At 44.1% G+C, this 26,853-nt stretch overlaps 1 protein-coding gene across 2 annotated transcripts in view; it reads right to left on the bottom strand.

The window, feature by feature from the left end:
* Positions 1–1,284: 1,284 nt before the first annotated feature.
* Positions 1,285–26,853, bottom strand: part of xpnpep3 (X-prolyl aminopeptidase 3, mitochondrial) — a 37,162-nt gene continuing 11,593 nt past the window's right edge. The window contains exons 4-10 of one of the 2 annotated variants that reach the window (XM_048521642.2): positions 22,018–22,220; positions 17,800–17,862; positions 16,421–16,534; positions 11,531–11,616; positions 7,995–8,178; positions 6,357–6,477; positions 1,285–3,948 (exon numbers count right to left, since the gene is read on the bottom strand). In XM_048521642.2, the coding sequence (XP_048377599.1) occupies positions 3,785–3,948; positions 6,357–6,477; positions 7,995–8,178; positions 11,531–11,616; positions 16,421–16,534; positions 17,800–17,862; positions 22,018–22,220 (935 nt within the window). In that variant the 3' untranslated portion in view covers positions 1,285–3,784. Of the gene's footprint in view, positions 3,949–6,356; positions 6,478–7,933; positions 8,179–11,530; positions 11,617–16,420; positions 16,535–17,799; positions 17,863–22,017; positions 22,221–26,853 lie in introns of both variants that reach the window. The other variant, XR_007246535.2, reaches the window with a different exon arrangement.

The following is a 26,853-nucleotide window of genomic DNA, read 5'->3' as shown; positions in this document are numbered from 1 at the left end:
TGTAACCATTCCTAGAAACACTCAGAGTTTTGAAAGAAAATTCCACCTGTTTACCCATTGCAAATGAATATGGGTAGTTTGTCACAATTTAATGCCTCATCAAATACACTGCTATGGAAAATACTAATAAAACTTTGCATTATCCATTAGTGCTTAATGTGAATCATCATTGCTTACATTTCATTTACTAATCTTAGAAAACAAAACTAAAACCAGGATCGAATCATGCAATTTGTGGAAATTGCCAATGACGTATAAGCCCTTTGATATTGCCTTGATACAATGATTTTCCTGTTAGGCAGATGCAGTTTTCACATTGTCCAGTTATTGAAATGAATTGCTAGTAGGTCCATCCCACCACATTCATAAAAATGAAAACTCCATGACACAGGTATATATACAATTTATATCCACCTGATATGAAGAATAAGTTTATACTTTTGAGGTCATTTTGGTGCTGCATGCTGAAAATTCTTGAATATTTTCATGCATAGAAGTGGAACCAGTTGGACAGCATTTTGCTCTTGTGGTGCAACAGTACTGTCTCTACCTCTGGGCCAGAAGGTTCCATTCCCACTTACCATGGAGGTGAGTCATAATATGTTCAAACAGGTTGATTTAAAAATTATTTTAAAATGCATCAAATAGCCTCATTCTGACTTATAAATGCAAATTAGGATTGCTAGGCATCAATTAAGATTGAATTAACAACAAAAATGCTACTTTTAGAAAAGGATGCAAACAATAGATTCCTGATTATAAGGAAAACAAAAGGAAGCCTAGTAAAGCACAAAGCACAACATTGTTCCTCATGTTCTAACTAAGGACTGTAGTTTCCTCTGATGTACATGGCTAAGAAAAGAATGACCTCCTTCTGTGATGCAAGATCTGATAATTAACCTGAAATTGCACAGTAATTAATGAAGTAATCAACAATAAATGGGGTGCAGTATTATGTACTGAGGTGTTGCACATAGAGGCACATGTAGAACACCATGCAACCTCCTCAGCAGTTTCGGGTATGGTAACATTGAACTATTCTCCATAGTATATTTGGCTATCTGTCACTAAAGTGCATATAAAAACAATCATCTGTAAGATAGTATTAAATAAACCAGGTAATGGAGGGAAACCTTTAGCAGAGTTTCAAATGTTCTGATGACTCCCAAATCATCGAACATTTTGTAGAGCTGGATGAACACAGCAGGCCAAGCAGCATCTTAGGAGCAGAAAAGCTGACATTTCAGGCCTCTAAGGCCCGAAACGTCAGCTTTTGTGCTCCTAAGATGCTGCTTGGCCTGCTGTGTTCATCCAGCTCTACACTTTGTTATGTCAGATTCTCCAGCATCTGCAGTTCCTATTATCTCTCATCATTTTTCTTTCTTTCAGATGCTGTCAATTTCCAGTGTGCCTCCATTTTATTTAGGAAGAATAATAAAATTTCAGAATGAAAAGTAAAAGATAACATGAAAAGCAAGGAGGGGTGAGATGATGTGTTGTTCCAATGAACTGTTCCGAACAGCATGTAAGTTGCAGAATTCCAAGTTGCAGACTTCAGATTCATTATTGCAGAGAGTGTTTGTGTTGGGGCACCAGAATCTAGACACATCCTGTGACTAGGGATGGGAAATAAAGGAGTTGCCTGAGGTCTACTGTCACATGTTTCATCGGCTCCATCCTCCTAGTTATAGGAGTCAAAACAATTATGGGGAGAGGGAAAAATTTACCTGAAACAGATAGGACTTTCTCTCAACTTCACAAAAGTGCATTTTTTGAAGGGCCCTTTTTTGACACAGTGGCAGTGTCCTTGGATCAGGAACCCTAGGGTCAAGTTCCACCTGCTCCAAAGGTGTGTAATAACACCTCTGAACAGGTTGATTAGAAAAACAGGTGAAACATTGAGTTCTAGTTTTTTTTAATGTTTTGTGCCATTTTTTCAACAAAATTTTATCAATACAACTTATAAAAATACTACACATAGGTAAGACTAGGGCTTTTAAGAAGGTATACAGTGTTTTAGCTTTTATTAATAGAGGGATCGAGTTCCAGAACCAAGAGGTTATGGTGAAGCTGTACAAAACTCTGGTGCGGCCGCACTTGGAGTATTGTGTACAGTTCTGGTCACCGCATTATAAGAAGGATGTGGAAGCTTTGGAAAGGGTGCAGAGGAGATTTACTAGGATGTTGCCTGGTATGGAGGGAAGGTCTTACGAGGAAAGGCTGAGGGACTTGAGGCTGTTTTCATTAGAGAGAAGAAGGTTGAGAGGTGACTTAATTGAAACATATAAAATAATCAGTGGGTTAGATAGGATGGATAGGGAGAGCCTTTTTCCTTGGATGGTGACGGCGAGCACGACGGGGCATAGCTTTAAATTGAGGGGTGAAAGATATAGGACAGATGTCAGAGGTAGTTTCTTTACTCAGAGAGTAGTAAGGGAATGGGACGCTTTGCCTGCAACAGTAGTAGATTCGCCAACTTTAGGTACATTTAAGTCGTCATTGGATAAGCATATGGACGTACATGGAATAGTGTAGGTTAGATGGGCTTGAGATCGGTATGACAGGTCGGCACAACATCGAGGGCTGAAGGGCCTGTACTGTGCTGTAATGTTCTATGTTCTAATCTGTAATATCCTGCATTGCTTCTAAAGCTCTATTTAAAAAGAACAACCCTCAACTTCTGATGACCTTTAGCACCCAATCCAATTGTCCTGTCTCCACAAGATGATAGCATCTGAAGGGTTTTTCACTTAGAAAGATATTACAACCTTTCTGAACTTACACAAACACATAATTTCTAGCATGGACACAGGCAATGTGTCCCCTGTGCTGTACAGATGGGCAGACAGGAATATGTAGCACAGGGAATAAACAGGCTGCATGCAAGAAACATTCTCGTTAAGATGCAGATCAATTTCAAAGGGACTCTGCAGTACAACAAGCAGCTGCACACATCAAACAGATGTTAGAGGGAACACCGGCCATGGATCCAGAATGGTAACTCTGATTTTTTTTTAATTTCTCTCATCCAGTGGCACAGTCCCAAAATCTAAGGACTTGATGGCAGCACGACATAATTCTGCATACGTTGAACAGCACTTCCACTCAGTACAACTCAGCACCACACCAGCATTTCACTAACACACATCACCAGTATAAGAGTTTAAGCAGGTTGAGGTCGTAAGCCAGCTATCAAAATTCCAAGATAACAGTTGGGAGAGATTATGATTAAAAAACCTCTTCTACAGAAAAGGGTTTGGACGGAGCTGAAGGCTTATGACAATCAACACCAAATGTTTAAAGGAGAGCTAAATGGGTTCCTAACTGTAGTGGATATCAGAGTGAAAATCCAGATGGAGTACCTGGTGTGCCATACAGTAACCATCATCTCCGTAATCTGAAGTCAGAGAGGACATCTTCCATGTTGAGTTTCCAACTTGACCAAGGGTCTTTATCTCACAACTGGCTGTTACTGGGGATCAAAGTGTCCAATCATTCCATGTCTGTGCAGCACAAATTTGATTCACCAGCCAATATTTGTCCTTCATTTTAATTTTAAAATAAAGTTCTTAAGTGTCGTTCCGGTGTCTTGTTATATAACTTATGTCCTGGAGGATAGATAAATACTATTCCGAGTTTTACATATCTGAATAGGCTGATAGCATCACAACATACCTTTGCAGAGCTATAACAGTGAATAGAGTTGCAGCATTAACTGGGAATCTTCTTGTCCCTTATAGCATTTAATTATAAATTATGGAGGTATCAGTGCAAGGGCTGTTTGCTAATGGTCAGTCCAGATCTGTTCTAATTCATGTAATTCTTTGGGACAATCTGCAGATAGAATAGTTGGCCCCTCTTCTGTTATCAAAACATCATCCTCAATCCGAATTCCCATTCCTCGGAATCTTGATGGAGCTGATGTGTTGTCTTCTGGGATGTAGATTCCTGTTGTGGAATTAATGATCCAAAAAGCAAAATTTACCAATTGCATACCAAAAGCTTTGAAATAAAATAGTCACTTATGTCAGCAAAAATAAGAATATATGAAAAGTTGTGGGTTAGCATCCTACATAGCAAATTGCCAATTTCAAAGTGATTTCTGCAAAAGCGTTTTCCTGCCGTGAAGGAAAGGGGGAAGATGAAGCGTGTGAGGGATAGGGAGTGTGAGAGGGAAAAAAACAGGCAGGAGGTGACCAATCGGTACTTCTTTCATCAGAAACTTTAAATTATAGATCAAGATATTTAAACAATTAGCAGGCAGCGTCCTCAAGCAAAGAGAGAAAAGCTTGGGAAGGGAGGCGACGTGTCAGGGACAGAGTTTCAGAAGGTGCCAAGTGTCACACTGAAAAGCCTCCTTAAGATATAATTGCTTTAAATAGGATGGCAAAGATATCAAGTGGTTTAAAGTAAGGAGGCTGAAGAGGTGGAGGCCCTTGTAGAGTTTAGTAGGGTAACAGGCTGACAATTGACAAACAGCGCTGTTGAAAATGAAGGAGAGGTAAAGGGTCTGTGACCTGGACTAGTCCAATGGATCTACACATGATTATCTGTGTAGTTTTTATGGGGACTGGGTGATTAGTATGAGCAATGTCTTTAGGTAACCATTGTCTCTTGAAGTATTTTTTTAATACTCCTATAGTAATTAGTTGATAGGATGTGACTGATTAGACCAGCACTTGCTGCTTATCCCAAATTGACTTTGAAGAAGGTGGAGAAGGTGATAATGAACCACCTTCTTGAACCATGTGGTGTGGGGGTACCTACAGTGCTGTTAGGAATGCTGTTCAGGATTTTGATCCAACAAGTGAAGGCATGGTAATGTAGAAAATGCTGGAGAAACTCTGGCAGCATCTCTACAGGGAGAGGAACAAAGATAACTTTGAGTCCAACAGGGCTCTTCTTCAGAACTCTAGGGGGCAGGAAAATTATGGATTTTATGCTGTTGACAAAGGAGAGAGGAGCAGTAAGTGGAAATGATGGTGAGGGGACACAGAGCAAAAAGCAAATGGAATGTCATGGTAAGTGTTAATAGCATGACCCGTGTTGAGAGCTGATGTTAGTTGAGAACTAACCCATGCAAACAAGAAATGGTGGGGCGGGGGGTAGTAGTGGTGGTGGAGAGAGAAAAAGGGAATGTAATCAACACGGGGACAGTGTTCATAGACTGAAGATGTTGAACGGTGTTAAGTCCAGAAGACTGTAAAGTGCTAAAGTGAAAAATGAGGTGCTGTTCCTCCAGCTTGTAGTGAGCTTCACTAGAACAATACAACATGTGTAGGACAGAAATATTAGCACGAGAGCAAAATGCTGTATATCGGGAAGGTTGGGATCAATCTTATAGACAGAGCTGACGTGTTCTGCGAAGTGGTCACTCAGTCTGCGTTTGATCTTGCCAATGTGGACAAGCCTATAGTTTGAGCAGCAAATGCAATAGTCAAGAGTGAAAGAAGTACAAGAAAATCACTGTTGCCTGGAGGTTTCTGTTGGGGCCTTGAACATTGAGGAGGGGAGGAGTAAAAAGATAAATGCTATTGCAATTGCCAGAATATGGTGCCACAGGAGAGTGAAGATGTGCTCAGAGTAAAGGAGGAATGGGCCAGGGTGTGTGAAGGGAATAGTCCTTGCAGAGTGCTGCCAAGCAAGAGGGTGTGTTTGGTTGTGGTATTCTGTTGGAGGTTGCAGAAATTGTGGAGATGATCCTTTGAATGGAGAGGCTGGTAAAATAAAAATTAAGGACAAGTTGTTGTTCTGTGAGGAAGGGAATGGGGCAGGGCAGTTATGGGGGAAGTGGGTCAGACATGACTGAGGGTCCCGTCAAGTGGTAGGGAGGAATCCTCAGTTAAAGAAAAAAGTCGTCTTGTTGGAAGCACCCCTGTTAAAGACGGCATTGTTAGAACAGATGTGACCGATATATCAGATGTGGAACTAATTACTTCAGGTCACATGAAAACATCAGTGAAAGAGGGAATAAAATATTTTACTGGTATTTTTAGTTAAATTTTGCTGGAGAAATAAAGACTTCTAATTGGAACACATCACTGGAGCTTTGTCACTGGTCCTGCTTGTGGTAGTTCATGGAGATTCTTTAAATGGACCCTGTAGACTTACAAATAGAAAAACAGTCTGACAGTGAGACTGACAGACATCTCGACAAATGTATTTTCTTGCTAGTAAAATCATCAAGACTCTTACTTGAAGTGAATGGAATCCATATTGTGGGCTATGATTGTCTGGACATCAGTTCAAATTTAGCTCAAGGCAGAAACTAGTTGTCAGGTGTTCACCCTAATCACCGACTTTGCACCGTGCAGGATTTAGCTTTCTCAACTTACTTCTAGCCCTGTATTTCTTACCAGGTTCGATTGTCACCACCATCCCAGGTTGGAGGGCTATAGACCGGGAGATGCCTGGCGTGTCATGGACATCCATTCCCAGATAATGTCCAACGTGGTGTGGGCAGTAATTGATAGCAGCCTGCAGGAACAGAACAGAACTCTGCTCAATGACAATGGAGAAATCTCTTAGTCCAAAATATGCTGTACTTGTTTTTTTTAAATAGAATGTAAAAAAGGAGATTTCCTTAGTGGCATGAGATTTTTTTATTTACACAGTGTCTTGCATATGCTTAGGATGTTCTAAAGCACTCAGAGATAATATTTATTTTTAATCCAGAGTAATGATGAATCATAAACATAAGATAGTCCATAATAAATATAATAAATCTAATAAGAAATTGAGGAAGAATATTGTTATCCAGAGTGGTGAGAATGGGGAGGCTTGCTATCATGAGGATTAGTTGAGGCACTGGTGCATTTAAGGGGAAATTGACTAAGTATACAATAAATAAATAAAAAGCAAAACAGAAAGTGAATGACAAAAGAAGCAGGGTGGGAGGGAACTTGTCTGGGTCATAAACATTGACATTGACCAAACGGGCTGAATGGTCTCTTCTACGCTGTGAATATGATCTATTTATAAATAACAAGATCCCATAAGTGCAAATGAAATTATTGACTTGTTAAGTGTCTTTAGTGGCAGTGGAATAAATGTTGGTCCTGCCCTTCTATATGTCCCCTCAAATAGGTAAGCAGAACCTTGATAGAATCTCTCATTTGATAGGTGGCACTTTTAAAAGTGCAACTCTCCCTCAGTCTTAAAATGCAGTATGGTATAGTGAAAGAAAAATGAACAACTTGCATGTATACAGTCTTTTCTTCACAAAATCTGAATGTCTCAATGGGCATTACTACTAATAAATTGTATTTGAAGCATAGTTCCAATTGTGATGTAGGAAGCATGATAGTTAAAAGACATTCAGCAAACTCACATAACAGCAATCATAATGGCCTGATAATCTAATTTTGTGATGTAGATGCAGGCAATGAACAGGACAACACCCCTGATCTTCCTTGAAATAGTGCCATGGAAGCTTTTACATCCATCAAGGTGGCATGGAGGGCCTTAGTTTCACGTTTCATCTGGAAAACAGCACTTCTGACAGTGCAGTATACCCTTATTACTGCAGTGGAATATCAGCTTTGATTTTGTGCTCAAGTTCCAGAATCAACCCTTGTGACTTAGTGTCGGGAGTGCAACCAATTGAACCATGTCTAATACCGAGAAGGTGGTAGGGGACTGAACAAGAGCTCCTACTTTGAAACTCAATCTTGCTGACATTTCAGCTTGAGTTTTGCAAGCTTCAAAACATTGACTACATTTCAAAAATATTTTATTAATTGTAAAACAGATTGGTAAACCTTAAAGTGAAGAAATTTGTTATTTATTTCCATTAGTTGTGCTGGTGGGATTTGAACCAGTGTCCACACAGCATTACTTTGGCATCTTTGGACTACTGCATCAGTGACATCACTGCTGCGCTACTCTCTTCTCTATGCAAACCCCTTGCGATCTAACATTTTACAAACTTAACTGTAATTGACTGCTGTGAGCTTAATCCGTGGGCTATAAATGTGCCAGCACTTGGTATTAACCTTGTAAGCATCATTTTGATTACAGTTCTCCTGCAGGATCCCCATGTCTTTCAGCTTTTGCCCAAGCATGGTCAGCATGAAAGTGTAGATATTGTCCAGACTGATACCAGGAGTGCAGAGGCTTAGGCAGAATTTCTGTACATCAAGGACAGCCTGGTACAGCTCAGCCTGGGGTCCCGTGAATCTGCAACAAAACAAGTCAGTCTTAGAATTTTCCAACAGGATACGAGGAAGGTTTTACATGTTACACATTTTCAGAGGAGACAGGTTAGGTGAATTACGTAGGATGTGCAGCAGAGAGGCAGGCTATTCATCCTAACTATTCAATGCCAGTATTTGTGTTCCACATGCATCTTATCCAATCTACTTCAGCCCTCTCAACATATCCATCCATTGCATTTTCTCTCAAGTGCTTCTACACTATTTGCCATGCTGAGTCCCCCATTTAACTGCTCCCTTTCACTTATGCTCTATAACAAAATTACTTTTCTTACACATACAGCAGTAAACTAATTACTTTTGAATGGGCTTTTTCAACTTTCAAACTAAAATGAATTTTTGCGCAAATAGTTCACTTTTGGAAGTGTTTCTCTTGCTTGTTTCGCATTTCTTGTAACGACATTCCGTTACTGATGACCAAGTTATTAGCTTTCAAGCTGCCATTAGCACCCACTCCTCCACAGCGTGCAGTGATCTTTAGCAACTTTGATTTCCATTGAACATGAAATCATCATGTGGAACGGCAGCCTTGACTTTTATCTATTTGTCACATGCATCACACCTTCCTTTCCAACACACTGACTCAACTACACCCTCTATAATACCAATGTTTGTGCAGTGTGTTTATATAGGTCTATTTTCAAGGGACTAGCCTACAGTTTAAGGTTGATATAACAAGCTACTGCAGATGCTGGGAATCTGAAATAATAAGTTCCAGAGAAACGCAGCAGGTTTGGCAGCATTTGTGGAGAGAGGAACACAGTTACTGTTTTGAGTAGAAAATGACTCTTCTTTGGATATGCTTTAAATATTAACTATCGGAGCTTTGCTTAAGGTTAGTTCAAGCAGAGGGCTCCGTAGAAAACAATTAATTACATTTTGTTTTTATACTTTATTAAATTTTTTTTGAGAGACATAATTGAAAAGTAGGAAGATCAAGTTAAACTTGTATAGAACCTCCAGTAGACCACATTGCATGCTTTTGGTCTCCAAATTGTTAAAAGGATTTCAGGACACTGAAGAAGGGGCGTAAAAGCATTACAAAGAAGGCACCTGCAGAGCTGAGAAATTATATGCATTGGAAAAAATTAACAAACTGGGGCTCTTTTGCTAAAAAAGAAAAGGCTGAGGGAAGACATGATCTTTTAAAAACAGAGGACTTTGAAATAGTAGATATAGAGAAGATGTTACCACTTATCAGGGGAGTACAAAAACACAGGCCATAAATATAAGACAGCACTAATAAATCCAATAACAAATTCAAGAGAAATCTATTTTTTCTGGACAATTCTGGTTAAAATGTGGAACCTCAGTAGTTGAGTCATCTTGGGTGCATTAAGAAAGGTAAAGAAGTACATGGGAGGGGAAGGAACAGAATAGTACTGGTCTCCCTGGAAAGGGTTCAGCAAAGATTTATCAGGATGTTGTCAGGAATGGAGGATTTGAGTTGTCAAAATAGACTGGAACTTACTGAAGCATAGGAGGTCGGGGGGGTGACTTCAGAGGTTATTACATCATGAGAGGTATAGATTAGGTGAATGGCAGGTCCCTTTTCCCTTGGGTGGGGTTTTCAAGACAAGGGGGCATATTACTAAAGTTGAGAGATTTAGAAAAGACATGAGGGGAAATTTTTCTTTTTAAACAGAGGATGTTTCGAGAATTAAATGAACTTCCAAAGGAAGCAGTGGTTGTGGGTACAGTTAGTATGAGTACATGAACAGAAAAGGTTTGGAGGGGTGGAGGACTAATTTTAGTTTGGGATTATCTTTGTTGGACTAAAGGGTGTTTCCATGCTGTATGACTCCATTCAATGTATTTATCAGGTGACAGAAGCACCAACATTGAAATGGACCTGTTGGACTAAAATGCATAACCTTGCTGATTAACTGCAGTAGAGAAGTTCCCACTCCTCCCTTGTATACACTCCATAAGGCTGAGGTTCCATAGACAGGAGCAGTCATTTGTACCTTAGCATTCCTTGTATTTACTCCCCCACAATGAACATCCCCTATTCAACAGAACCACAATAAGAATCTGATCCAATCTACCTTGACACACTCCCTGGCTAGGGAAGTCATTGGTTTGGAAATGGGACAGGGAATCCTAGGTGAGATTCCCTCTTTTATCTAGTGTCACTGTGGGTGAGAATGGTTTTACTGCTCTCTTGGCCAAGACTTGGTACTGAACTTTCTTATTTGAACAGCTGGGTCTAAATAAAATATTGTGGTTGCTAAGTGATTTATTGCAGTGCTGGCAGTTACCTTTTCATCAGTAAACACTGTAAGGGCAATTGGGGCTCATTTGTACAGTTTAGGCAGGAACTAGGGACTCATATTAGATGCCGTTATGAAGGAGCCGGCAGAACACAAACTTCTTCTGAGAAGCACTCCAGAAATACCTATCAAATGAGTGCTCCTGAGAAGTAATTACCTTTGCTACAGGACGATTGTTGAAGTAGATGCACAAGTAATGAGATATTGTAACTGTAGTAAAGAAGCAGTTACATAAGGACACCTTGTTTTGATGCCACTGAACAGCTGTTTGCCACAACTAGAACAGAGAAGAGTTGCCCCGTTTCCCAGCCAGTTAGGAACATTATGAAGGCAGGGTAAGACATTGGCTAAGGCAATTAATAGCATACAGTGTTTAAGAACCTCAGCAGGAAGAATGAACTAATTGTGAACCTTCAAACAAATATTAAAATGTTCTGCAGCCATATGCAAAAAACCCCATGTTTTCCAATACTGAGTTAACCAAGCATCAGGTAAAGTCTTTCTTCATACTGCACCTTTCACAGCCTCAAGATGTTCCTAGGCACTTTTACAAACAATTAAAAATGTTATGAAGCGTAGTCATCATTGTAATACATTTAATACAGCAACCAATGGGTTCATAGCAAGGTTCCACAAACAGCAATCCTCATATTCATGTGATGTTGGTGGAGAGATTGATATTGCCCAGTACTGGGGAGAACTCCCTTCTTCCTTTTCTTCAAAATGATGCCATGGGATCACTGACATTCTCCTGAGATGCCCAGCAAGCCCACAGCCTTATACTGTACGTGTACTGACATTGGGTACAGGCACATTCAGGATTAGTATAAAGGCCCAAATTGCTTGAATGGTCTGTTGCTCCTTCGCATCCAGGGTAACTTGAGAAATTTCCATTTAAGCGGGTTCTAAGTGCCTGGGGTTGAAACATACTCAACGTGAGGAAATCCCTTCTCAAACAATGGGCAGGAAAATGGTGGACCATATACCAAAATAATGAGAATGATGGAGGGTGGGGTAAATGGGTGGATCAAATCTGTGTCTCACCTTCCATTGACAGGCCAAACGCGAGTGACATCGCTGACGTAGCCAGAATACTCACAACCACCATCCAATAAGACCATCTCCCCATCCTAGGAAAAGAGTGAAGTTAGTGGGTTAATAAAGAGACAAGAGGAGGTCACCAGCTCCTCAAGCTTTCTCTGTCATTCCACTCGACCATAGCTGATCTGTATCCTAACCCACCTTGATTCTGTAACCCTAATACCTTGCTCAATAAAAAACAAGATCAGTTTTTATAAGTTTCAACTAACTCTCAGCTTCAACAGCAATTCTGAGACAGAGATTTCCAGGTTTCTACTATCCTTTATATGAAGAAGTGCATCTTAACATCATTCTTGTCTGGGTAGTTCTAACTTTAAAGTTAGGTCTCTGTATTGTAGACTAGCCCATCAGCAGAAATAATTCCTCTATAGATCATAGAAATCCCAGAGTGTGGAAGCAGGCCATTTGGCCCAACAAGTCGACATCGACCCTCCAAACGTGATCCCACCCAGACCCACCACCTACCCTATCCTATAACCATGCATGTCCCATGCCTACACATCCATAAGATCATAAGACATAGGAGCAGAAATTAGGCTATTCAGCCCATCGAGTCTGCTCCGCCATTCAAGCATGGCTGATAAATTTCTCAACCCCATTCTCCCACTTTCCTGAGATATGGGGTCCAAAACCGCAAAATACTCCAAATGTGGCCTGATCAGAGTCTTATAGAGCCTCAGAAGTACATCCCTGCTTTTATATTCAAGTCCTCTCAAAATAAATACCAAAGTTGCATTTGTCTTCCTAACTACTAACTCAACCTGCAAGTTTACCTTGACAGAATCCTGGACTAGAACTCCCAAGTCTCTTTTTGCACCTAAGACATCTGAATTTTCTCGCAATTTAGAAAATAGTGCATGACCTCACACTTTCTCACAATGTACTCCATCTGCCACTGCTTTGCTCACTCTCCTAACCTGTCCAAATCCTTCTGCAACCTCCCCACATCCTCAATACTACCTGTCCCTCTACCTATCTTTGTATTGTCCGCAAACCTAGCCAGAATGCCCTCGTTCCTTCATCTAGATAATTAATGTGTAAAGTGAAAAGTTGTGGTCCCAACACTGACCCTTGTGGAACACTTGCCACCAGCTGCCATCCTGAGAAAGACCCTTTATTCCTCACTCTTTGCTTTCTGCCAGACAGCCAATCTTCTATTCATGCTTGCACTTTGCCTCTAATACCACAGGCCCTTATCTTACTCCGCAGCCTCCTGTGTGGCACCTAGTCAAGAGTCTTCTTGAAGTCCAGGTATTCACTGGCTCTTGGTCTAACCTGCTCATTCCTTTCTCAAAGAATTCTAACAGATTTATCAGGCATGACCTCCCCTTGATGAGGCTATGCTGACTTTACCCTATTTTATCATGCACTTCTAAGTATTTAGAAATCTCATCCTTCACAATGGACTCTAAAATCTTACCCATGACCAAGGTCAGGCTGATTGGCCTGTCATTTTTAGTCTTTTGCATTACCCTTTTTTTAAACAACGGTGTCACGTTAGTGATTTTCCAGTCCTCTGAGACCCTCCCTGACTCTTGCAATCCCTGAAAAATCATCACTAACACCTCCACTATCTCTTCAAGAACTCTGCGGTGTAGTCCATCTGGTCCTGGTGATTTATCCACCTTTAGGTTATTCAGTTTTTCTAACACCTTCTCCTTGGTGATGGCCACCATACTCAGCTCTGTTCCCTGAATCTCTTGAATTTTTGGGATATTACTCGTGTCTTCCACTGTGAAGACTGATGCAAAGTACTTATTCAGTTCCTCAGCCATTTCTTTGTTCCCCATTACTATCTCTCCAGCTTCATTTTCCAGTGGTCCAATGTCAACTTTTCCCTCTCTTTTGCCCTTTATATATCTAATGAAACTCTTACAGTCCTCCTTTATATTACTGGCTAGCTTACTCTCATACTTAATCTTCTCCCTCCTTATTTCTTTTATTGTTGCCCTCTGTTGGTCTTTGTAAGCTTCCCAATTCTCTGATTTCCCACTGCCCATTTCTACATTATATGCTTTCTCATTTGCTTTAACGCTATCCCTGACTTCTCTAGACAGCCCATGGTTGCCTCATTGTCCCTGCACCATGGTTCTTCTTCTTAGGGATGAATTTTTGCTGTGACCCCTGAATGATTCCTAGAAAATCTTGCCATTGCTGTTCCACTGTCTTGCCTGTTAGGCTCCTCCCCTAGTCAATTCTGCCCAGCTTCTCCCTCATGCCTCTGTAGTTGCCTTTATTCAACTGTAATACTATCACCTCTGATTTTATCTTCTCCCTTATCAAGGCTGCCTCACTGCACAACACTAAATCCAGTATTGCCTGTTCCCTCATGACCTCCACCACAGTCTGCTCCAAAAAGCCATCCTTGGACAGTATGGGCAATTTAGCATGGCCAATCCACCCCAACCTGCACATTTTTGGACCACGGGAGGAAACTGGAGCACCCAGAAGAAACCCATGCAGAGATGGGAAGAATGTGTAAACTCCACATAGACTGTCGCCCGAGAGTAGAATTGAACCTGGGCCCTTACATGTCTAGGTTTTATCAATAGCTACAATTCCTTTTGGGAAGGTCTTGTGGTGCAATGAGTAGCATTCCTGTCTGTGAGCCCGAAGTTATGGGTTTGTGTCCCACTAAATGAACGTGGAAGGTATGTTCATACCAAGCCAAACAGATTAATTAGCAATGTGCACATCGTTTCGACACAAATGGCAAGAGATAAGATCCTTGCTCACCACATGATGCAAAGAATATCCGAGCCTCCACCACTACCATTTGTAGTTCTGGGCTACAACACACATGTAGAAGTGCATGTTGCTAAAGCACCCACTGCAATTCTTTTAATCATCTTAAAAACTTAAATTAGTACAAGCCTTAAACTTTTATACAGCACTCAAGGAAATACAAGACTACTTTGTGCAATTTGTCTTATAATAACGACTTTCATTTATGTAGTACTCTTGCAGTAGTTAAGCATCCCAAGGAATGTCATAAAATGTTATCAAACAAACTTTGTTTGAGCCTCATTAAGAGAGTTAGGACAAGTGATCAAAAATTTTGTCAGAGGCATTATTTAATGAATGTAAAAAGAAAGGGTGAAAGGGTCAAAGAAGTGAGGGTTTGGATTTGGAGGTCCAGTCGAAATGCCAATTTGAATGATCAGAGGAACTCAAAAATTTTCATTTGTTCATGGGAGTTGGGTGTTTCTACCGCAATTGACATCCATTACCAAAAGAACAGTTAAAGATTCAACCACATTGCTCTGGTTCTGCAGGTGTGAGTAGGCCAAGCCTGGTAAGGATGCTGATTTCCTTCTCTAAAGGACAGTAGTGAACCAGATTGGTTTTTATGAGAATGAACGATGGTTATGTGGTCTCCACGACGAGAGCTTTCATTCTAGATTTTTGTTCAATTAAATGTAACAATGTGAAATCATGTTCCCTGAAAATTACCGTGACTAGTTTCTCGATTTACTAGTCCGGTGACATTACCATTATGCCACCATTTTCCTTACATTGAAGGATGGAGTTATACAATAAAAGGAGGGAGCCACAGCGCTGGAGCCAACAAAATCTTTACTTTGGGGATATCACCAGAAATTCCTCAATATGTAACTACTGATCCTTGGCAGGTGCAAATTAATCCTTCTGCTTCTTCAGCATCAACACTCAAAAGTACAAATGACAGCAAGCGAGTTCTCCTCCAGAAGTAATCAAATTACCCAGGAAAAATTAATCATGGTGACTAAGAAATCTAGAAAGGAACTACTCCTACAAATCACAAGCTGCTTCTGCCCAGTAGTGAGCCTGTCAGCATCAAGCAAGGCAAGTAAACAGGCCCCTGTGATTGAAGGAGCAGCAAGAAGGTAAGATGACACTGAAGTGTTCCCCAGCTGGGAGGGAACATTCTTCTCTGGTGATTGTTGTGTGGTGTCAAGGACGCTTACCCTCTGATCTTCGGATAAGTGTCCTCTAAGGTAATCTTTGAAATACACAACAACGCAGAATTGCTGAACAGAAACTGGTAGCCGACTTCCATAACCATGAAGATGGCCTCAACTGTGATCTTGGGTTCTTTGTCATGCTACATGTGACCCTACCACACTGATCTGTATGTGAAATCTTCGCTACTGCCCCGTTTTATCACCATCACCTGGATAAATTGTTGTGATTTCTCCACCTTAATTACTTTGTACAGTTTTGAATTCCTTATTACTTTGGTTAGATCCTCAGCATGTGACTCTTATACCTAGCGTGTTATTCCAGTCATTTGGCTTGTCTCCAGTGCCACGTTATCTTCAAGTTTTTGTAATTATCTCTCTGCCTCACTTAATCGGATTATAGAGCATCCCTTCGCTTGTTATTCAGCTGTTGACACTTTACTCACAATGTCTAACACTTTGGATCGCCTGCAGAGACTTATTATTCGTCACACCACTCACACCATTTGCATGGTCTTTTGATCTCTCTGCCCTTAATCTCTCGCAGCCCATAAATCCTGTATTCTGCGTGCTCATCTCTCACCTGACAAAGGGACTATGCTCTGAAAGCTTGTGATTTCAAACAAACCCATTGGACCATAACCTGGTGTCATGTGACTTCTGACTTTTTCCACCCCAATCCAACACCGGCACCTCCACATCATGGCAAATACAGAAGCTACCGGTGACTGCTTCTCACCTAATGAAGGAGATAGCGAGAATGAGAAAGCAGCCTCCAAAAATCAAGAAGTAGCCTTTCAGAAATCTCAAGAACAGCCCTTAGGAAAAAGAAAATATTTTGACTGCAGTTCAGCATGTACCTGTGTACAATAAGGAATGATTACACTCTTACCTTAATCATTTGGTTATTTTCCACATAATGCAGTATATTGGAGCGATTGCCACCAGCTACGACCGGAGGGTAGGCCAAGAAGTCCGCCCCACGAGCTCGGCACTCAAAGTCAAACTACAATTGAAAAGTATTATGGAATGGCAAGTTATGAATGACTGCTCTCTGATATGTTTTATGTATGTTGTACATAAACCAAACATACTTCAGGATTTTGTTCCTGCACTTTCGGTATGACAAGCATTTAGCTGAAACAAAAGTATAACACTTCATTAAAGTATAACTTGGGGAGTCTTTCAACAGTAAACCTGCAGTGGAGAGTCAAACACTCCCCTACATATGCGAATGTACACAATATACAAGAAGAGGACCATATTTAATGGCAGTAATCTATCTCCAGTATATTCTCCCTGTGTCTGTGTGGGTTTCCTCCAGGTGCTCTGGTTTCCTCCCACAGTCCAAAGATGTGCAGTTAGGTGGATTGGCCATGCTAAATTCCGGTAGTATTCAGGGAGGTGTAGATTAGGTGGGTTTATAGGGGGATGGGTCTGGGTGGGATGCGGTGAGGTTTGGTGTGGACTTTTTGGGCCAAAGGGCCCGTTTCCACACTGTAGAGCTCCTATGATTCTATGATATGAGATCATGATCTACTGCTTTGACTCATTACATCACTAACTTGCAGCTTTTGTATGCTTTGACTACATTAGCCACTTTGTCTTCCCCATTGCTATTATCTTGGTGGTTCAGTTTTTATACTCTTTAGCTCTGTTTCAATGTGTGGAAATCAAAGCACAATACACAGTGTCCTATTTTAACTCTCAACCTTTTCTGACTTAGGAACATAGGAGCAGGAGTAGGCCATTCAATCCCTCAAGCTTGCATTGCCATTTTAGATCATGGTTGATCATCTCCATGCCATATTCCAATGCCAGTGTCTTTAATGCCATTAATAAGGAGCGGTCTACCAATCTTTGTGTTGAATTGACTTAATGACACAGCTTTCCCTGCCCCGAAGGGTGGATAATTCCAATGATTCACCACTCTGAGTAAAGAACTTCCTCCTCACCTCAGTCTTAAATGGCTGTTCTTTTATTCTAAGATTGAATCTCCTGGTTCTAGACATACAGCCAAGAGGAAACATCCCTTCTTCATATATTCTTTTTATCCCTTTAGGAATTTTCTAAGCTTCAATAAGACCATATTTCACTCTTCTAACCTACAGAGAAAAAAGACTCATCATCTCAGGAGTCAGTATTGTGAATCTCTGCTGCACTCCTGCTAGGATTTAGCACACTTGCTAAGCCACCCCCACCTATTGTTATATTATTCCATGTAGTACTGGCTGCATTCACCCATGAAAGTATCCATACTTTGCTGCTTACCTTTGCATAAAGATAGGCCTCATCAACTGGAGCCTTGGTTGAGAACATTGTGCTGATGAATGCCTGAAAATAAACAGCCAACCTTGTATCAGTTCCGTGGCAATCTGCAAACTTTGCACAAAACACAGAACAACTGCAACACAGCAACATAATTACAAAACTAGAAGTATCTGTACTGGGATGAGTACACATAGTTTTGAGACTCATCACAGAGAAACTTTCTCCAGGCATAAAGGACACCTATTTAGCAATGGGATGATGGTGGGCCAATTCATGCAGCCATACAGTCAGAGATCGACAGCACAGAAAATCATCCTTTTGCCCATTATGCTAGTCAAAAGCAACAACTTAACTAATCTAATCCCACTTTTCAGCACTTGTATAGCCTTGACATTGCAAGTGCATATCTAAATACTCTTTAAATGTTATAACGGGAGACACCGTCATTGGTTTCACAGCAACTGGTTCTACTTTGAAGCTGTGTGATGTATTTTTATGTAACAGAACATAGAACAACACAGCGCAGAATAGGGCCTTCGGCCCTCCATGTTGCACCGACCTGTGATCTAATCTAAGCCCATTCCCCTACACTATCCCATCGTCAACCATATGCTTATCCAAGGGCTGTTTAAATGCCCCTCACGTGGCTGAGTTAACTACATTGGCAGGCAGGGCATTCCACGCCCTTACCACTCTCTGAGTAAAGAACCTGCCTCTGACATCTGTCTTAAATCCGTCACCCCTTAATGTGTAGCTGTGCCCCCCTTGTACAAGCTGAAGTCATCATCCTCGGAAAAAGACTCTCACTGTCCACCTTATCTAATCCAATGATCATCTTGTATGTCTCTATGAAATCCCCTCTTAGCCTCCTTCTTTCCAATGAGAATAGACCCAAGTTCTTCAGCCTTTCTTCACAAGACCTTCGCTCCAGACCAGTCAACATCCTGGTAAATCTCCTCTGCACCTGTTCCAACGATTCCACATCCTTCCTGTAATGGAGCGACCACGCAATATTCAAAGTGAGGCGGCACTACCGTTTTGTAGAGTTGCAGCATGACATCACGTCTCTGGAACTCAATCCCTCTACCAATGAAACCTAAAACACCATCAGACTTCTGAACAGCACTATCAACCTGGGTGGCAATTTTCAGGAATCTATGTACATGGACACCAAGATCCCTCTGCTCATCTACACTGTCAAGAATCTTTCCCTTGACCCGGTGTTCTGCCTTCCTATTATTCCTCCCAAAGTGAATTACCTCACATTTATCCGGGGGGGGGGGGGGAGGGGGGGGGGGTAGAAAGGAGCACGAGGAGGGGGAGGGGAAAGGAGCACGAGGAGGGGGAGGGGAAAGGAGCACGAGGAGGGGGAGGGGAAAGGAGCACGAGGAGGGGGAGGGGAAAGGAGCACGAGGAGGGGGAGGGGAAAGGAGCACGAGGAGGGGGAGGGGAAAGGAGCACGAGGAGGGGGAGGGGAAAGGAGCACGAGGAGGGGGAGGGGAAAGGAGCACGAGGAGGGGGAGGGGAAAGGAGCACGAGGAGGGGGAGGGGAAAGGAGCACGAGGAGGGGGAGGGGAAAGGAGCACGAGGAGGGGGAGGGGAAAGGAGCACGAGGAGGGGGAGGGGAAAGGAGCACGAGGAGGGGGAGGGGAAAGGAGCACGAGGAGGGGGAGGGGAAAGGAGCACGAGGAGGGGGAGGGGAAAGGAGCACGAGGAGGGGGAGGGGAAAGGAGCACGAGGAGGGGGAGGGGAAAGGAGCACGAGGAGGGGGAGGGGAAAGGAGCACGAGGAGGGGGAGGGGAAAGGAGCACGAGGAGGGGGAGGGGAAAGGAGCACGAGGAGGGGGAGGGGAAAGGAGCACGAGGAGGGGGAGGGGAAAGGAGCACGAGGAGGGGGAGGGGAAAGGAGCACGAGGAGGGGGAGGGGAAAGGAGCACGAGGAGGGGGAGGGGAAAGGAGCACGAGGAGGGGGAGGGGAAAGGAGCACGAGGAGGGGGAGGGGAAAGGAGCACGAGGAGGGGGAGGGGAAAGGAGCACGAGGAGGGGGAGGGGAAAGGAGCACGAGGAGGGGGAGGGGAAAGGAGCACGAGGAGGGGGAGGGGAAAGGAGCACGAGGAGGGGGAGGGGAAAGGAGCACGAGGAGGGGGAGGGGAAAGGAGCACGAGGAGGGGGAGGGGAAAGGAGCACGAGGAGGGGGAGGGGAAAGGAGCACGAGGAGGGGGAGGGGAAAGGAGCACGAGGAGGGGGAGGGGAAAGGAGCACGAGGAGGGGGAGGGGAAAGGAGCACGAGGAGGGGGAGGGGAAAGGAGCACGAGGAGGGGGAGGGGAAAGGAGCACGAGGAGGGGGAGGGGAAAGGAGCACGAGGAGGGGGAGGGGAAAGGAGCACGAGGAGGGGGAGGGGAAAGGAGCACGAGGAGGGGGAGGGGAAAGGAGCACGAGGAGGGGGAGGGGAAAGGAGCACGAGGAGGGGGAGGGGAAAGGAGCACGAGGAGGGGGAGGGGAAAGGAGCACGAGGAGGGGGAGGGGAAAGGAGCACGAGGAGGGGGAGGGGAAAGGAGCACGAGGAGGGGGAGGGGAAAGGAGCACGAGGAGGGGGAGGGGAAAGGAGCACGAGGAGGGGGAGGGGAAAGGAGCACGAGGAGGGGGAGGGGAAAGGAGCACGAGGAGGGGGAGGGGAAAGGAGCACGAGGAGGGGGAGGGGAAAGGAGCACGAGGAGGGGGAGGGGAAAGGAGCACGAGGAGGGGGAGGGGAAAGGAGCACGAGGAGGGGGAGGGGAAAGGAGCACGAGGAGGGGGAGGGGAAAGGAGCACGAGGAGGGGGAGGGGAAAGGAGCACGAGGAGGGGGAGGGGAAAGGAGCACGAGGAGGGGGAGGGGAAAGGAGCACGAGGAGGGGGAGGGGAAAGGAGCACGACGGGGAGAAAGGAGCACTGGGGGGAGGGGGGAGAAAGGAGCCCGGGGGGGGGGGAGAAAGGAGCACGAGGAGGGGGAGGGGAAAGGAGCACGAGGAGGGGGAGGGGAAAGGAGCACGAGGAGGGGGAGGGGAAAGGAGCACGAGGAGGGGGAGGGGAAAGGAGCACGAGGAGGGGGAGGGGAAAGGAGCACGAGGAGGGGGAGGGGAAAGGAGCACGACAGGGAGAAAGGAGCACTGGGGGGAGGGGGGAGAAAGGAGCCCTGGGGGGGGGGGGGGGGGAGAAAGGAGCCCTGGGGGGGGGGGGGGAGAAAGGAGCCCGAGGAGCCGGGTGGGTGGGTGGGTGGGTGGGGGGGGGGGGAAGGAGCACGAGGAGGGGGAGGGGAAAGGAGCACGAGGAGGGGGAGGGGAAAGGAGCACGAGGAGGGGGAGGGGAAAGGAGCACGAGGAGGGGGAGGGGAAAGGAGCACGAGGGGGGGAGAGAAAGGAGCACGAGGGAGGGGGGAGAAAGGAGCACGAGGGAGGGGGGAGAAAGGAGCACGAGGAGGGTGTTCCAGACAGATGGCTAAAAGACATGCTCGTCCCTTGTACATGTTAACAAGAGGTTCATTGCCTGGTTTAGGCTGTTCTGCCTTTTACTGGGCTGAATGGAGCTGAAACTGGACCTGTACTCAAGACACTCACATCTTCATTCAGCCCAGTAAAAGGCAGAGCACCGTTTGCTACGTGAATGGCAGTAGCCCTAACACTGGGTTTCATGTTGGAGAGCTGTTGAAGCAAAAGATTATCTTCTGCCCATTGAGTGGGTGAGCCAGGGAGACCAGGAAGGTTTAAAGCTAGTTGGTTAGTTGTGCTGGCAGTGGGACCATGACAATTGATCTCAGTTGCCCTGACTTAGGGAAGGGGTTGGTTTTTGAACCCATGCTTCTCGATGTGCCTTAATAACTTTGACTTGAGTACAATTTCAAAGAAGAGCAAACCTAAACTAAAGGATACAATTCCAAAATAGTGCAGGACAGGTGTGTACCTGAGACGTAACCATTCTGCGATCTTATATTTGTGGCACCTAATTTTGGGGCCTCCCCAAATGGAAGGTGGGGGAAGCAGACGGAAAAATGGAATTAAGGTCAAAATTGGATAAGCCATTGGACAGTGGAGCAGGACCAAAGGGCCCAATGGCCATCCCGTACTCCTAAGTCCTACATTTCCATGAAACTATTACAACTGCAAAAAATGAGATGCATTTTCTCGTCAGCAAAAAAACCCAGCCCTGTAACTCACTCCCAATTCCGTTATGATATGACCTACCTCAGAGGTGACCTTTGCAGCCGTTTTCAAGAGTCCAATCTCTGTGTCGGACTTAGTGAGTCGTAGATATTGAATAAGTCTCTGAACTGGTTGGACTTTGTTGTTGCTCTGCATCTTAATGGCTAGAAGGGGCTGCACATAATCTACGTGCAACCTTGGGTGAACAACTGGCTCACTGTCGTACCACACCGTGCACCCTTCATCTATTTGAGACACAGACAGGAGACGAAAGGCAGTTCTTTATTCAGTGCAGTGCAACAAGTTTCATTTGTATAGAGTCTTTAACATCATGCTTCATGGAAGCATTATAAAACAGAATTTGACGCTAAACCTTGCACATAGATATTTGCATATAAGACAAAAAGCTTTATCAAAGGGCTAGGTTTTAATAAAACAATTAAGGTGTTTGGGATCTACAATATACGGCAGTACAGCTCATTCTGTTCCGAGCTGCTGGGTGTACACCCAAGTTTTCTTGCAATCGTCCCAACTTAATCAAGAATGGTCAGCATGGCTACTGAGGAGGGGCATCATGCCTAACAAATTTGATTGATTGCTTTTAGGTGGCGATTGGGTAGATTGGTGAGGCTGGTGCAGTTGATGCAGTCTGTGTGGACTTCAGTAAGGTTTTTGACAAGGTCTCCTATGGCAGACAGGTTAGGAAGCTGAAAACCCATAGGATCCAGGCCAAATGGCAGATTGGATCCAAAACTCACTTTGTGGCAGGAGGCAGATGGTGATGGTCAAATGGTTCTTCTGTGTCTGGAAGCTTGTGTCCAGTGGTGTAACACAGGATTCAGTGCTGACTCCTGTGCTGTTTGTTGAGCACATAAATGATCTAGACACAAGGATGTATGAAGCTTGATCACCAAATTCATAGACGACATGAAAACTGGTGGTGAGGGAAACAGTGAGGAGGAAAGCCTTAGACTGTAGGACAATATAGTCAGGCTAGTCAGATTGGCTAAATGGTAGCAAATGAATTTTAACCCTGAAAAATGTATGGTGATGCACTTTGGGAGGACTAATAAGGCAAGGGAGTACATGTTGAATGATAGGACACAAGGAATTACAGAGGATCAGAGGGACCTTAGTGTGCATGTCTATAGATCCTTGAGGGCAGCAGGACAGGTAGATAAGGTTGTGAGGAAGGCAAATGGGATACTTGCCTTTATTAATCAAAGTACTGAATACCAGAGCAGGGAGGTAATGGTAGAGCTGTATACAACATTATTTAGGCCACAGCTGGAGTCCTGTATACAGTTTTGCTTGCCACACAAAAGAAGAGTGTCTCAGAAATGGAAGATCTGATTGCGCCAGAGAGGGTGCAGGTGAGATTCACGAGGGAGTTGCCTGGGCTAAAGTGGTGAACAGCAAGTAGATAAGCTGGGTTTTTTCCTTACAGATGAAAAGGCTGAGGGAGGGCTTCTGATTGACAGGGTAGATGCATAGACAGGTAGGTGGGGAGAAACCTTTCCCCTTAGGACAGGGATCAATAACCAGGGGGCACAGTTTTCAGATAAAAAGCAGGAGGATCAGAGGGGACTTGAGGAAAAATACTTCACACAGAGGGAGTGAATATCAGGAACTCATCGCATGAAAGTAGAGCCAGGAACTCTAAAGACATTTAAGAACTGTTTAGATGAACACTTGAAATGCCATAGGATACTTGGCTATGGGCCAAGTGCTGGAAAATGGGATTTTAAAAAATGGATGTCTGATTAACAGGGTGGGCCTCTTTTTGTGCTATACACGACCTGACTCTAACTTGATCCTAGCAAATAGAGATCGCAGTGTGCAGTCATTAGCGTTGCTGCAGGAGAAACAGCATATCTCAACTTCCCAATTGGTTGTACATGGAGATAGAGGTGGAGCAGAATCATACAGAATTGAAGAAAGCCATTCAGAACATCATGCTGTGTCAGCTCATTGTAAGACCAATGCAACAATTCCTGCACCCTGTACTTTCTCCATAACCTGACAAATCTTTCTCCATTAAGTATTTATCCAACTTCCTTGTGAAAGTTAAAACAGAATCTACATCCAACAGCCTTTCAGTTAACACACTACAAAAGTGTGCATATTCTCCATGAATTTTTTGTTCATTTTTAAATCTGTGTGCTCCAGATTTTTGTTACTAGTTGAAATAGTTTCTCCTTATCTACTCAATCAAAAGTCCCCTCTCATTTCAAACACCACGATCAAATCTTTTTCAATCTTTGTGTCCTCAGAATCTTTAGTCTCTCCATATTCTGGTAAAAAAAATTCCTCAAGCGTGGCACTGTTGTCGTAAATCTCCTCTGCAAACTCATCACGATTTCACACTCTTCATGAAGTAGTGTGCCCAGAATCAAACACAATACTCCAGTTCAGATCTAACCAGGGATTTATTGCATTCATTCTCAATGCCGCTACTCTTAAAGCCAATCACATCTGAAGTATTTGTTTTCTGGGTTGAAAGTTCAGGTCTGGTCGTGTCCACATAGGTATATTGTTTAGCCATGTTACAGTCTGTTCTCCACCACTACTGAGAGAAGACAGCAGCAAGGTAATCAATGACAGATAACTCTGCATTCCTAATGACTGATTCACACTGCTTTTAAGAAGGGATAAACAATGCCTGAAGAAGGAAAAGAGAGTGAACCTTTTATTCCCTTTATCATCTTGACCTGTCGCCTTCACCAGGTGGATATATGTCTGTTGCTGCGGTCCATTGAATCTGTATCATTTAATTCATATTTTGCTTTTCCTCATTTTTCCTTCCAAAATGCAACAATTCACGTACCCATTATATTTCATCAGCTTGTGACCTGTCCATTTGAGCAGGTTCACTCCCTTAAGTCTGCTACCTTGCTCCTCGCCACGTATTACACTCCTAACAGGTGTTAACACAAACCTGGCAAAAATGACCTCCTCCCCACTCAAATTAAGATCATGATAGCAAAAAAAAAAGCAGAACCATGATAACCTTACAGACAATCTTGTATACATTCATCTGATTTGGAAAACAATGCCCCACTACTCTGTTTTTCACCTTGCTGTACCTTTGGTATCACTGCCTCTTTAATTTCATGGGCTTCAGTTATACAAACAAATCTGTTGTGTGGTATCCTATTCAATGCCTACTGAAAATCCATATTCACATGGACAGTACTATGTTTATTAATCCTCTCCATTGTTTCAGAAAAGACTCAAGCTTAGTCAGTGATGACGGGCCTTTAACGAGTCTGTGACATCTGTCACTTATTAATCCACATTCTTTCAAATGACATGGAGTTTTGCCTCATTATCTCTAGAAATGCCCTCAGCACAAATGCTAGTGGCTGATTTGCCAATATATTATCCTTCTTCCATTCATTTTAACACAAGGAAAAGGTGTTTGAAAAACTGGAAAAATAAGTGAGTGAAAAAGTTAATGCTGACATAAATGATGTCAACTATGACTAAAATATTCTTGAGGCTTGCTGATTTGTCATCAGCATTGCCCCAGAACATTTCAGACCAGCCTGACCTCCAGTACCATATAGCCAAACACAAGTGACTCAGGTATAATGGGAACTACAGATGCTGGAGAATCCAAAATAATATGTGAGGCTGGATGAACACAGCAGGCCAAGCAGCATCTCAGGAGCACAAAAGCTGACGTTTCGGGCCTAGACCCTTCATCAGAGAGGGGTTGAGGTGAGGGCTCTGGAATAAATAGGGAGAGAGGGGGAGGCGGACCGAAGATGGAGAGAAAAGAAGATAGGTGGAGAGAGTATAGGTGGGGAGGTAGGGAGGGGATAGGTCAGTCCAGGGAAGACGGACAGGTCAAGGAGGTGGGATGAAGTTAGTAGGTAGATGGGGGTGCGGCTTGGGGTGGGAGGAAGGGATGGGTGAGAGGAAGAACAGGTTAGGGAGGCAGAGACAGGTTGGACTGGTTTTGGGATGCAGTGGGTGGAGGGGAAGAGCTGGGCTGGTTTTGTGGTGCAGTGGGGGGACGGGACGAACTGGGCTGGTTTAGGGATGCAGTTGGGGAAGGGGAGATTTTGAAACTGGTGAAGTCCACATTGATACCATTAGGCTGCAGGGTTCCCAGGCGGAATATGAGTTGCTGTTCCTGCAACCTTCGGGTGGCATCATTGTGGCACTGCAGGAGGCCCATGATGGACATGTCATCTAAAGAATGGGAGGGGGAGTGGAAATGGTTTGCGACTGGGAGGTGCAGTTGTTTGTTGTGAACTGAGCGGAGGTGTTCTGCAAAGCGGTCCCCAAGCCTCCGCTTGGTTTCCCCAATGTAGAGGAAGCCGCACCGGGTACAGTGGATGCAGTATACCACATTGGCAGATGTGCAGGTGAACCTCTGCTTAAAGTGGAATGTCATCTTGGGGCCTGGGATAGGGGTGAGGGAGGAGGTGTGGGGGCAAGTGTAGCATTTCCTGCGGTTGCAGGGGAAGGTGCCGGGTGTGGTGGGGTTGGAGGGCAGTGTGGAGCGAACAAGGGAGTCACGGAGAGAGTGGTCTCTCCGGAAAGCAGACAGTGGTGGGGATGGAAAATTGTCTTGGGTGGTGGGGTCGGATTGTAGATGGCGGAAGTGTCGGAGGATGATGCGTTGTATCCGGAGGTTGGTGGGGTGGTGTGTGAGAATGAGGGGGAATCCTCTTTGGACGGTTGTGGTGGGGGCGGGGTGTGAGGGATGTGTTGCGGGAAATGCGGGAGACGCGGTCAAGGGCGTTCTCGATCACTGTGGGGGGTAGTTGCAGTTCTTGAAGAACTTGGACATCTGGGATGTGCGGGAGTGGAATGTCTTATCGTGGGAGCAGATGCAGCGGAGGCGGAGGAACTGGGAATAGGGGA

The sequence above is a fragment of the Stegostoma tigrinum genome, chromosome 38 (genome assembly GCF_030684315.1).
Source record: "Stegostoma tigrinum isolate sSteTig4 chromosome 38, sSteTig4.hap1, whole genome shotgun sequence".
Taxonomy (NCBI): Eukaryota; Metazoa; Chordata; class Chondrichthyes; order Orectolobiformes; family Stegostomatidae; genus Stegostoma; species Stegostoma tigrinum.
Note: the sequence above shows the minus strand (reverse complement) of the source record. Positions and strands in the feature narration are given on the sequence as shown.